Genomic DNA, 13,849 nt, shown 5'->3' with positions numbered 1-13,849 from the left:
CCTCCTTTTGTAGCGCTGCCCGGTCGCCTCTGCATACACAGCTGCGTCCGTGTATTACGTGTTCTACCAATGGTTATTAGAGCACGCTGATTGAATGTGTTGTGCGCGTGCTTTGCGCCTTTCTTTGTTGTACTCGGGATGCATATTCTTTGGAATTGTGGCTACTGTAATTTTGCATCTCGTCAAAGGAGGGAGAGGTACGGCCTGTTCTGTGAGATAAATGGCGCATGCTGGGATATTGAGTCTAGCCCATATTGCCCTACCAGAAGGGTGCTGGGGACAACGCTTTTATATCCTTGGTAGATGGCGTAATAGCAGCGCGGGGACCACTGACAGCCGGCTTATCCAGCGAGGCGTAGGCAAAGGCGTGCAGGGGGTCGCCAGATACGCCGATGAACGGGCCAGGGCTATCACACAGTGTGACAGGGCAGTTCAGACGCGCATCGCTAGTGCACTGCACGTGCCGACCTTGTGAGCAGACGCCAGCTGGACACCAAGAAATGTTGCAGCCAAAGGTGGCAGCAAAGCACTCAACGCCAACAGCCAGGCAATCGAGAAGCTGCACGAAGAAAAATATTCGGGTGAGCATCTTGCCGGCACTGCTGTCACCTAGCGCACAAGTTAAGCTAAGTTAAGTTAAGCTCACTATTGGGGAGCTTTTACACTGGTTCCCTTGACAATGTATATCCCGAAGGCAGTATTTTTAGTGCTGTTGAACTAGTGGACAAATTTAATGAATATTTCTTAGCATTGCTGGCTAGCGCGCATGAGTCGGGCGCACTTGATGGTATAAGTAACCACCTTATTACCGTATTTCTTCGTTCATGTAGTAATGCCGAAGTGCTGTCAATTTTCAAACAAATCAAAGTGAGCAGTGGTGAAGACCCATTCGGTCTTAAATGAAACATATTACCTATGTGACACATGAAGTAACAGATCAAATAATAGAATAAGAGATGAAATATGGTATACGTAAGACTAGTAGCATACGCCATTTTAGAGATTACGACAGAGCTGATGATGCTTCTGTGATCGCGCATATGAAAAATGGCATGAGTGACTATGCTAAAAAGAATGATAACGTATCTCTGCTATGGAAAAAGTGTGCTTATATGTGAAATTATTGTTTCAATAGGTTTGTGCCAAACAAGCTAGAAAAAGTGCGCAAACGTACACCATGGATAATGCGTCAGGTTGTTCATTTAAAACAGAAACTAAAACGGGCCGAAAGGTCTACTCCCAATCCCATTTTCAATATTTATATCGAAAACGCTCCCGCACATGCAATGGACGAGTCTAAAAACTTTTTTCACAACAACTGTACTAACTTTATGAAAAATGACCCACGAAAATTTTGGAACTATTTTAGCGATGCTGACAGGCAGGTGACGTAGGATTCGGTTGGTGGTAACTTTGTTACAGGCCAACAGGTTATCGCTGAGTATTTTAATACTCGAGTGTTTTCGAAAGCAAGTACACGCGTGAATCTGCGTCGTGGGGCATTTTTAGCATCCCAGGTTGATTTCATTTCATGACATTGTGCAGTCACAATGTTGTTAAGCCTGAAAAAAGAATGGACTTGTGGTCCTGATCATTTGACCAATGTTTTTCTTCATTGTCATTCCGAAACTATCGCTTAATTTCTTGTGATTTTGTTTCGATGTTCACTATTAACTGCGAGGCTACCTGATGAATGGAAGACAGATCAAGTTATACCCGTCTATAAAAAAGGTGACCGTTTGGTATTAAAAATATTATCGCCCAATATCCTTACCATGTTCTTATTGTAAATTATTGGAACACTTAGCAAAACACGTAATTCAATTCCTTGAGAGAAACTCAATACTATGATGCTTTGAACACGGCTTTAGAAAATATTTTTCTACTGCGACACAATTGGTCATGGTAGTTCATTAATTCGAAGCATGCCTAGTATATGATGAACAACAATATTCTCACATTTGAGCAATGCGTTTGATAGAGTTATTCGTAAGAAAATGCTAAATGAACTCATAAATATTAACCTTCCCGACATTTTCGCCTCTTTGGTTTGTGATTCCCTGCGTAACCAAACGCAGACCGTTCCAGTTGATGGTTTTAATTCCTGCAGTCTTCCTCTAACATCAGGCATACCTGAAGGCAGTGTTCTGGGACCCTTGCTGCTTCTTTCGTACATAAATGATATTGTCTCTGTAATTATTCCTGGAACTCAAATGAGGTTATTTGCGGATGATGTATTATTTCGTGAAATCAAGGGTGTACACGAGGAGGTTGAGGTCAAATCTAGTCCTGCTAATGTAACGTTTGACTGTTATTGCCGATTACTCTGTTTATCCTTGCGTAACGCTTGAGAAAATTTCTTCTAAATATACTTACAACCTAATATCTCTTCGTTTCAAACAGATTACCTGTTACATATACCTAGGAGTGACAATCACTAATGACATCTTTTCGAATCTGCACATAGATAACGTAGCGCGTCAGCTTTCCGCACGCTTTCCTACTGAAACCGTAATCCTCGAAAACATCCTCCTAAGGTAAAACATATTGGTAATTTCACATTCATACGACCTAAGCTTGAATATTGTCCTATTGTTGGGTCCGCATATTATCCGAATATTATCCTATTGTTAACTAAACTTAAGATTAAAAGTTAACAGTGATTCAGCGTAACGCTGTCAGGTTTGTCTATTCTAAATGTAAGTACACTCATTCTCCTTCTAAACTAACGAAAGCTAACAACATTCAACCACACGAATCGGAACGAAAAAAAAGTCGTCTTAATTTTTTAAAGCTTACTTGCTAACGGTAAAATGGCTATTGATGAAACACAGTTTTTTTTCCACATTGTCTACAAGATCTACGCGACAATATCTAACGAACTTTCTAAACCCTTACTTTGCAAGAACAAACATTTATAGGTTTTCTTTACTTTCCGCGTTCTGTGTCCGACTGCAATAGATTAAGACAACCTTATGATGCACTGTGCGACTAGGCGATCATGTTTTTTGTGTTATTTCCTCAGATGCTGTCATGTTTGTTTTTCTTGTTCTTTCTAGTGCGTGTGCGTAAGTTTTTTTTTCTTTTTTTTTTCGTAATACAGATATACGGTCCGTTTTGTTTGAACCATATTGGTCTGCAGTATGTAATAAATAAATAAATAAATAAATAAATAAATAAATAAATAAATTTAGCCTTGCACTAACTCACATGTATAATTTGTCTTTAAACGCGGCTGTGTTTCCGCTGGAAATGAAGGAAGCAAAAGTTATTGTTATGCACAAAGGAGGCTCCAAACACGACCTAAGCAAACACAGACTTGTGTCGTTTTTAGCTCAACTGTCGTTATTTACCGCAGCGCATCCGGCCGGAATGTCTTCGGGTTCAGTTGAGTTTCGCGTTGAGGCCTACGCATACTTTCAGGTTTGGCTGACGTTCAGCTCCGGAGCAACAACATGGTGGTTGGGACTGGTTTGATGTGGTTCATATAGGCGCTCTTAACGGTTCGGAATTGCGGAAATATAAATATATTAGAAAAAGGTTCCACAACCTTCCTCGCGCATTTATTTGAATGCCATGGTTAAGTGCATCCTTGTCTGGATAATATAGTATGCATTCTTACGTGACGCCCTGCCACGAGTGAGGCCTGTCTCAGAAGTTCACGAAGAGCGTCATCTGCAAAAGCGAGGAAATGAAACCGCGAAATGAATACCAGCTGATCCAACAAGTTGGAATACGTATAAAGCGAAGATTTGTCTCAGTGACCGCGCGTACACATACACACACTCAAAGGCGCGCACGCAAGGGCGGGCGAACACCCCTTGATTGACGGACGCTTTGAACCCATCGTGGTTTCAGGGGCAGCATGATCGAGCGTACGTAGGGGCTTTCGAATGCATTCTGTCGGCAAGAAGCGTTTACTTCCTCATTACCCTGGAGCCGCGGTTGGTCGACGGCTGCTGCTGCAGTTAACCCAGCGGAGCGAGCGGCGTGCATGCTGCGCATAGATCGGTTGGCCGCTTTGTTCATCAAGGAAAACTCCAGGCTGCTTCCACGATGTCGAAACCCGCCGATATTCGCAACAAAAACATTCGCTTTTAAGAAGTTATCACTTACAGTGCGTGCATATAGACACAGGACCGACAGAACGACGAAGACGCGCTGTCAGTGATGTTTACAATGAAATACCAACTAGCTCCTAGCCAAACCCTGCTTTAAGAAAGGTACGGTTTTTGGCAGTGGCTAGTGCCACCAAGAGAAAAAAGACAAGACAAGATGCTAAAGAAACAAACAAATGGGTGAGCAAGCAATTAAAATGGAGTCTCCCAGTCATAAGTACGACGGTCGTAATATAAACAAGAAATTCACGCTGTTTAAATAGAAGTCTCTTTCGGAGTTCGCAAATAAAAGATTATTGTGCTGCGCCATATTCCTTCATAAGGTCTCTGCACTGTTAAGGCTACTGGGCATTCTTAAAATTACAATGAGAAATAATACTGAGAGCAGCAGTCCGTGAACGGGATTTGTTTAAGATAACATGCAAGCGAAAACAAAAAAAAATTGCTTTGGTCTACAATAGCAACACCAACCCCCACATGGTCTGGATATTACCTTCAAAGTACATGCCATCGTAAAGACCTTCAGCATTGGTACGAGGTCTGCACCAACAATTGACTCAGTAAATCAGCATTGTGATACGAATCGGGATTCCACAAGCGGACCGCTATTGGAGCCACAACACCACTTCTTAGCGTGGAAGCTGTCTTCAGAAAACCCCTTTCTCAGTCTGGATGCGGCAGCGCCATTTTTCAATAAAAGTTTCCGTATCCGTCGCGACAATCCCAGTGCAGAACGTATGTGGAAGAATTTCGTACACTAAACGAGTCCTTTATTTACGATTTCTGATAGTTCCAGTCTTTGTTTGAAAAGCTTGAATGTGTGGGTTAAAATATGACCTTTCGTACTTATAACCCGCACGTGCCTAATAGCTTGCTAGCTCATTTGTTTCAATGTTACCGCGCTTTTTTCACTTCTGTTGCTCCCCCGGCTGCTGCCATCACCCGTGCAAAGCGAATTCTTTCTTTACCAACATCGGCAGGTTTCGTGAGCGTGGCCTGAATTTTTCCTTGGTGAATATACCAACCAATCACAACGGAGCACAAACGCCGCGTGCTTCGCTGGGTTCCTTGCAGCAGCAGCTGCCTTCGCCCATCCGCTGCTGCACGGTAATGAGGAAGTAAATGGTTCTTGGGGATAGAATGCGTCTAAATTTCAGTATGTACACACGCGCATGCTGCCTCTGAAACAATGACGCGTTCAAGGCATTGACTCGGGCTAGTCGGTCTGTCATACTGGGAGCCTCAATAGCGCAATTAAAGTTTTCAATAATTTCAAGACTGCTCGCATTGATCTGGCCATAAAATGTTTTTTTCGCGGCGAAACAAGAGGTGGCGCGAAGCGTTCGCTTTATCCTGCCGGCGCTCTTCATGACGACAGCATTGTTACAGCGAATGGTCGGGCTCATCGAGTGAGATAAGCTTATATTGGTCTGTGCGCCCGTGACGCCTTGCTTGTCATAGGCTAATCTACCGGGGGGACTCGGAGAATGCCCCCCCCCCCCCTACACACTCAGAGTTAGAGAAAGAGCAAAGTGGACAATTTTCCAGACCCTCCTACCCCCCCTCTCCGCACACAGTTTAGAAAAGAGGCACAAAACAGCACTGATGCCAAGCTTTCTCTCAGAATTGTTCGTTAAGAGAATGTTATATGATAAATTTTGAGCAATGGCACATAGTTGTGTATATCTGTTAGACACTGTATATTCACATATCTCATTTGTACTGACTAAACAAACTGCTTTGTATCACTCATTGTACATATCGCCTTACACATTCTCACATATACATTTGTACATCGCACATGCTAAAGTGTACAAACTTTATTTTATTATGTCCCCGTTGTCATGAATACGGGCAAGAACCATGTCAAGCTGCAAAAAAGCAGCTTTTAGTTCTTGTCCTAGAGTTCATTTTCTGTAATTGAATTATTACGACATAAAGATTGGTATATTGATTGATTGAGTGATTGATTGATTGATTGTTTGATTGATTGATTGATTGATTATACCGAGTAAAGTGCGGTTTTAACCTGACAGTGTTAAGGGTCCCGCATCGCGTTAAATCTGGTGTCGGTGTCGGCGGCGTTGTCTGTGAGCAAAATATTATCCCGAACGACGCATCCGGAACCGCGCAGGCCCTTTTCGTGGCGCATAGGCGTTACTGAAATAAATGAATTTCTCGAAGTAAAATGCGCCAAAAAAATTCGTAAACTACGACTTGCACGGAAGCAGCAGAGGTGACAGAGTCGGAAAGCCTGACACCGCGGGCTTCTACCAAGGGGAGGGGTGTGAGCAGGCACCCACCGGCCGTGGGAGGGGGGGTTTGGTAGGTTTCGTTATTGTGGTCGCCAACCAAGAAACAACGACTTGTTTGTTTGTTTAATGCTGTAATGACGCGTGAATTTATTGTAAATTATTCATTGGGTATTATACAGAAGTTTATGTACATGACTGGGAGGAGCACACTCTAAGCGGGCTCGATGCCAAGGAGTACTGTAAGGACCACCTTCAGTGCAGATTGCCTGGTTACCGTTGCAATAAAAAGGCTGTAGACTGCTTCAGTGGCGGTTATCTGTGTCATTGCTTGTTATCAACCGCACATGATGAACCATTACAGTCTAGTGTCGCCAAAAGTTTCGCAAGCGTGTCGTTGGTGTGCGACAAGAAGTCACTTAAATTCTCGCTAGGATTTTCAAGTGGATAGATAAGAACATATGTGTTTTGGAACATTCTAATATAAGATAAGGCAAAGTAAATCACTTGCCTACACGTTTTATGTAGCCTAATGTCCGTGCAGGAGAAGGAAAACAGGGATTCTACAAGACGTTTCTTGAGGGATTTAAGTTTACAAATGCATTTACTATAGGTTGGGGGAGTATTCAATGGTTGTAACGCGTATGGTTGGTGTGTAATATTTTATTCGTTCTTTAAAATTAGCTTTTTCGGTATTTTCGAATATTGAAGCTAAACAAATATTTCGCAACAAGCGACTGTTAAAAGTCAGGTTACTGTTGCCCACGAGCTGAAGGAAGTATGACGAATTAGCAGAAGTAAAGAAACATACAGTTTTTGAAGCAATGCAGAAACCAAATGGGTAATGCAAGTTTTTTTTTTAGGTATTGCGGCAGGAATCTCACTCTGGTTAACACTTTTTAGGTTATGTCTTGTGCACATATATGAATACCCAGGTATGCGGATGTTTGAACTGCCATCGCTGTCGCAGAATTCGTAGCGCAACAGGCGCGTGATGCGGAGGTTGTGGGTTCGACTCACACCTTCAGCAAGTTGTCTTTTGTTCCTTCATTTCTCTTTATCTCCTAATTGTTATATATTAGTCAAAAACTACTAATAATTTCTACTAGTCGTTCCTTTTCTGCATTATCTGTCGAATTTATATAGCTGTCACTAACAACAAATCGGTTCCCTCGGTTCTTGTCGTCTATTACACGACAAACAGTTATTTTTTATTTCGGTTTATTAATTAGCCTTCTTGCAGTTTACTAATAAAGCATTTTTGTCTTTTACGTTACCACCAGTGATGACCTCCTTGTAACAGGCCTTGCATTGTGTCTACGGCAAATGAATTAATACTCCATTAGCTTCCTCTATTCCTTTACTAAAACTTCTATTTTTTCAGCAATTGTCTATTTAACGCCTTTTCAAATCTAGCTGCACAGCAGCTTGTCATTCATGCAAACCTTGTTGGCGACCAGGCTAAAAAGGTGTTAAGCTGATATTCCTGCAGTTCTTTTCACGATAGGTGCCGGGATGTTTTTCCTTAAAAACGATTCTAATCGTCCGAGACAGCTCACTGCCTATTCAGTATGTACAAGCGTTTTACCTAATAATACCGAAATAAATATACCTGCCGGAAAAGATGCGTCTGAATTTGTCTATTCGATATTAGATACCTATTATCAGTATTTGATTGGTATTCGAAAAAGTTAATAATAGCCACATCTAATACTTACTACATACCAAATGGTGAGAGAATAAATTTTTCGTTTGGATCAGAATGGAAGGTTACAAATACGGCGCCACTCAAAAGAACGTAAGTGAAGTAGTTTTCCTAGCATGTAAATGCACCTACATTATCCCTAAATTTCTTGTGGTTCTGGACGTTCTCGCGGTAGGAGAACTAAATTCTGCGGAACGCACTCGACCGCGTATCTGCAACACGGCGACGTCTATTATCGCAGCTTTATAAAGCTCGAATTTTGCATTTTCGCCCTGTGTCGAAGTGAAATCGGCCGTGAAGTGCTGATTGGACCGAAAGGCGTGAGAAACGGAAGCGGTTTGTTCCGGCCTGCGTAAGCGAGTTCAGCCGTTGCCATATTTTACGCCTTTTTTTATGCAGTCTACATGTCTTATTCAACTGCTGTCATCTAAATCTGGAGATAAGATTTATTCCGTTCGGTTTTGGTAAATTAGCTTACCGACACGCTTGCGCGCATTCACCAATGAAATGCGTTTAGTGACACCACTGAAACCGCAAAATGTGAACGTATTCGAATCTGTTTTGTTAATCATAAATAAATATCAATGTTGTGAGCCCTACGTGAATTCTATGATGGCCACCGTGTTGTAAAGCACAATCACAATGGGAAGGCTACCAATGTGAAGGCCATTATTGTTTGTGTATTGTCGGAGCTTATGCGCCATACAGTATCGGCCGTTCTAGAGCTGCATTCTAGAATGCCATTTCTGAAGCAACTTTTCTGGCTTGCAGTTCGGCAAAATATCACCAATTGCTATGTTGAGTCAATACAAGTATCACTGATAACTAAATAGAAAAGTTTGCCATAAAGACATGAAAGTGTCCCTAAATGTAACGGTACTATTCATAAAGTGGCAACACTGTATAAATACAGGTAAATTGTTAAAGCGCATCTTATGTTGTGTTTTCAAAGATGTTTAGTTTAGACGGCCCCAACAAGCACTGGATGATGCAAGAAATGTTAGGTTACACTTGTTTTGGACTGCTCACTAGCAAGGAGCATCCCGCAGGCCACTGGCAGCACGAAGCACCGTACTCTTAAATGCCTACAGCGCCCGGCTAAGCGTTACCTGCTACAGCACGTGGTGGTGAGGCCCGAAAGACAATCCGAGGTGCACGAGCAAGGAATACCAGATAAAAAAAAAATTGTACGCCTAAGCTTCTCCTTCAAGTATGTAACGTGACAGCACTGAAAGTTCCTTTACTTCTCCTCACGCTTCCTGGCAACTGTAGCTTATGCAACCGCATATTTTGTACCGGGAAACGCTGGCGGCGGGCGCTATGCTCGAAGGCCAGCTTGCTGGTGGAAACGCGGTCTCTTGCGTGGGCTGATCCGGGGGGTTGTGCATGGTCGCGCCAAACCTCAAACGGCAGCTGGAAAAAGGGTTTGTGTTTGAGTTTCTGTGTAACACTATTATGTTTTTTCGTGTAATCGAATTACAATCCGACGCTGTTTCTGCTGCTTCCGCGCAAGTTGTGGTTTACGAGTTTCTTGGCGCATTTTACTTCGACAATAATTTATTCATTCATTTATTTCAGTAACGCTTATGCGCCACGAAGAGGGCCTGCGCGGTTCTGGATGGGTCGTTCGGGATTGTAGTTTTCTCACGGACAACGCCACCGACACCGACACCGGATTTATCGCGGCCGCGGGGCCCTTAACACTGTCACGTTAAAACCGCACTTTCTTGGGTATAAAAACTAAATAAATAAATAAATAAATAAATCTTTATTTCGTACTAATTCATTTACAGAAAATGAACGCTAGGTCAAGAACTAAGAGCTGCTTTTTTGCAGCTTGACAAGTTTCTTACCCGTATTCATGGCAAAGGGGACATAATAAAATGAGGTTTGTAGACTTTGTTGTGTGCAATGTAAAAACGTATAAGTGAGAATATGTAAGGCGATATGTACAATCAGTGATACAAAGCAGTGTGCTTAGTCAGCACAAATGACACATTTGAATGTACGTATAATGTACAATCAGTGATACAAGGCAGTTTGTTTAGTCAGTACAAATGGCATATGTGAATACACAGTATGTAAGAGATATACATCATTATGTTCAATTGCGCAAAATTTATCATATAACATTCTGTTAAGGACACATTCTGAGAGAGAGCTTGGCGTCAGTGTTGTTTTGTGCCCTTTTTCTCAAGTGTGTGCAGAGAGGGGGGGGGGAGTAGGACGGGCTGGAAAATGGAACACTTTGCTCTTCTTCTAACTGTGAGTGTGTTGGGGGGGGGTATTCTCCCAGTCCCCCCGGTAGATTCGCGTATGACGAGCATAGTGTCACGTGCGCACAGACCAATACAAACAAATCTCACTCGATGACCCCGACCATTCGCTGTAACATTGCTGTCGTCATGAAGAGCGCCGGCAGGAAAAAGCGAATGCTTCGCGCCGCGTCTTGTTTCGCCGCGAAATAACCATTTTCCGGCCAGGTCAATGCGACCTGTCTTGAAAGTATTGAAAACTTCAATTGCGCTACTGAGGCTCCTAGTATGACTGATCGACTAGACCGAATCAATGCATTGAACACGTCATTGTTTCAGAGGCAGCATGGGCGTGCATACATACTGAAAATTTAAATGCATTCTATCCCCAAGAAGCGTTTTCTTCCCCATTACCGTGCAGCCGCGGATGGACGAAGGCAGCTGCTGCAGCAAGGAACCCAACGAAGCACGCGGCGTGTGTTCTCCATTGTGATTGGTTGGCGTATTCACCAAGGAAAAAGTCAAGCCACGCTCACGAAACCTGCTGATGTTGGTAAAGGAAGAATTCGCTTTAAAAAAAGCACGGGTGATGGCAGCAGCCGGGGGCACCAACAGAAGTGAAAATAGCGCGGCGGTAACTATGAAACAAACAAATGAGTGAGGAAACAATTGGGAGGCTCCCGTGTATAAGTACGATAGGTCATATTTTAAAGCAAAAATTCAAGCTTTTTAAAGAAAAGACAGGAACTTTCAGAAGTCGTAAATAAAAGATTCTTTTAATGCACGAAATTCATCCATATATTTTCTCCACTGCCATGGCTATGACGAGTTCTCAAAACTGCATTGAAAAATGGCACTGCGGCGTGCAGTCTCACAAAGACGGTTTGCTGAAGATAACATCTACGCTAAGAAGACGTGTTCTGGCTCTAATTGCAGTCGGAGAGTCTAGCCTCGTTGCCGATATTGCTTTCCGAAGATACGCTTGGGTAAACCATTCAAGTTCTTAAAATTAAGCATATGAACAAGGTCTGCCCGAAGGAAGCATGCAGTGACTCGGCAATAAAATGGGAAGATGGGCAGCCATGGCGTAGCCGCTCCGATCGGAAATCTCAGTTAACCTCTAGTACCCCTTATGAAAATGACTGTTGAAATGTTGTTGGCATATTGTTGACGAACTGTTGACTCAATAGCCTTTCAACAATACCTCAACAATTATTGAAACCACAGAGCACTAATTCAACAGTAAAGTTGTTGGACAGTTCACAACAAAAAAGTCGTTGACTAAATTCGGTTGGTATAGTGTTGAATAGTATTGAGTATTATTGAGCCATTGTTGAGTAGTTTTCAACAATAAAGTCGTTGACTAAATTATCTTGATATATTGTTGAATAGTATTGAGTATTATTGAGCCATTGTTGAGTAGTTTCCAACAACAAAGTCGTTGACTATATTCTGTAGATATATTGTTGAATAGTGTTGAGTATTATTGAGCTAATGTTGAGTAATTTTCAACAATAAAGTCGTTGACTAAATTCTTTTGACATATTGTTGAAAAGTATTGAGTATTGAACCATTGTTGAGTAATTTCCAACAATAAAGTCGTTGACTAAATGCTGTTAACTTGTTGTTGAATAACACTGAGTCACGAGCAATATTGAGTTTCGAAGTACATGTGAAAAACACACGCACATATGTATGTGTGCGTCTTTTGCACATATATGTTGCTTTACTGATCACTTGATCACCATTGCATATATACAGGGTGTTGTTTCACGTTACTTGAACCATAGACGTATATACACGGGTTTCAGCTAACTTTACTCAGAGTTTAAAAATATGCCGATGCACCATAAGACGATGCGACCAAATGCATGTTGCTCACTCTTGTACGTGTCACGCTATTCTTGTATTTTTCCTAAGTAGCTAATTAGTCAAGAAAATTAGCCATTCTGAATGAACAAAGTTAGGCGAAAAATTCCAATTAGGAAGTTCTAGAGCACTTTGCAAAACGTCCGATTAGGAAATTTCTAACTTTCTATCTATTAAGTGTTAGTGTTTTTCAGCTACTGCGGATGCCCGAGAAATACAAAAAATATCACCTGACATACCCGCTTGCGCGCCGTGCGTGCAGCGCTCCCAAACGAGCATACCATCGAGCAGGGTGTGTTGCCGCTTAAAAGGCGACAGGGCAGTGACGAAGGCGTTGGCTGTGGTATTGATCGCCAGCGATGTGCTTCCCTCGCTGCGGTTCATGATGGCGATAAGCAGACGGGTGTTCACACCGGTTAAACGGTATGTTTTCGTTTGTGCGCTGAAGGCTTAGGAGCAGTGCAATCATGACTCGCAGGCGGGCATGTCACGTGGTGCTTTTTGCATTTCGCGAGCATCCGCAGTAAGCTGAAAAACACTAATACTTAACAGATAGAAAGACAGAAACTGCTTATTCGGACGTGTTGCCGACTGCTCTGCAACTTAAATTTCTAATTGGAATTTCTTTCCTAACTTCCTTGCTTCAGAAGTTGGTTAATTATCCTTGACTAATTAGCTAATTAAGCAATATATAGAAATAGCGCGACACGCTACATACCAAAGGGAGCAACATGCATTTAGTCGCGTCGTCAAGAGGGCATAGAGTTTACACTCGGCCTAAAGTTAGCAGAAACACCCTGCATATATATATATATATATATATATATACATATATATACACGCACAGTTTGAGAAGACAAACGTCGCTACAAGCAGTGATAAACAACCGATGATTGGACGCATCCTGCATTTCTATCGGCGTCATTATAAGGGGCCAATGCCCTGGCTGAGTGTTAGGAAACGGCATTGCATGCCTCCATGTTAAAATGGTCAAGGTGGCGGGAACGTTAACAAAATTCAAGTCTGGGGTTTGACGGGCCAAAACCACGCTTTGATTATGAGCCGCACTGTAGTAAGAAACTCCATATTTATTTTGACCATCTGGAGTCCTTTAACCTGCACCAAACGCACAGCACATTGGCGTTTCTGCATTTCCGCCCCATCGAAATGCAGCCGCCGCGGTCGGCATTAGATCCCAAGCACTCGGATTAGTAGCGCAACACCTCAGCCACTATGCCACCACGGCGGGTGCGGCGGAGAAAGCAGTGAACATCGTTTTTACAGAGTGCGTTTCGCTTAGATGTTACCTGTTAGCGCGCTACAGAACGAAACGAAAAGCTTGGCGGATATGTACAACATGCTGCTCATATTTCACATGGAGGCCAAATTCTTTTCTGTGACCTAGACGGAGTGCTGGCGAATGTGTTGGGAATGTGCTCGGCCAACAAGCACAATCTGCGCTGCTATACGTTCTCGTTGACAACTCGCACAGCGCAGAGGCACACGCACAAATGTTTAAAGAATGGGACGACAGACCGCCTGCAGTTTGCCATGACGTCGAAATAAGAAGCACAAATAGCGACGTTTCTGTACTTTTGTGGTCAATAGTTCAATTCGCATGGTTGCGGCACGCATTACTTTTTTAAAAAA

The 13,849-nt window shown here is 42.6% G+C and overlaps 1 protein-coding gene across 1 annotated transcript in view; it reads left to right on the top strand.

Annotated features, from left to right (window-relative positions):
- The window catches only part of LOC135921555 (uncharacterized), a 315,975-nt gene extending 305,124 nt beyond the window's left edge, over positions 1–10,851 (top strand). Inside the window, exon 7 of the mRNA XM_070522325.1 lies at positions 10,752–10,851. Within this exon, the coding sequence (XP_070378426.1) occupies positions 10,752–10,823 (72 nt within the window). The 3' untranslated portion in view covers positions 10,824–10,851. The remainder of the gene's footprint in view (positions 1–10,751) is intronic.
- The last annotated feature ends 2,998 nt before the right edge of the window (positions 10,852–13,849 follow it).

Source organism: Dermacentor albipictus, chromosome 7 (assembly GCF_038994185.2).
Source record: "Dermacentor albipictus isolate Rhodes 1998 colony chromosome 7, USDA_Dalb.pri_finalv2, whole genome shotgun sequence".
Lineage (NCBI taxonomy): Eukaryota > Metazoa > Arthropoda > Arachnida > Ixodida > Ixodidae > Dermacentor > Dermacentor albipictus.
The sequence above is the reverse complement of the archived record's forward strand: the minus strand, read 5'-3'. Positions and strand labels throughout refer to the sequence as shown.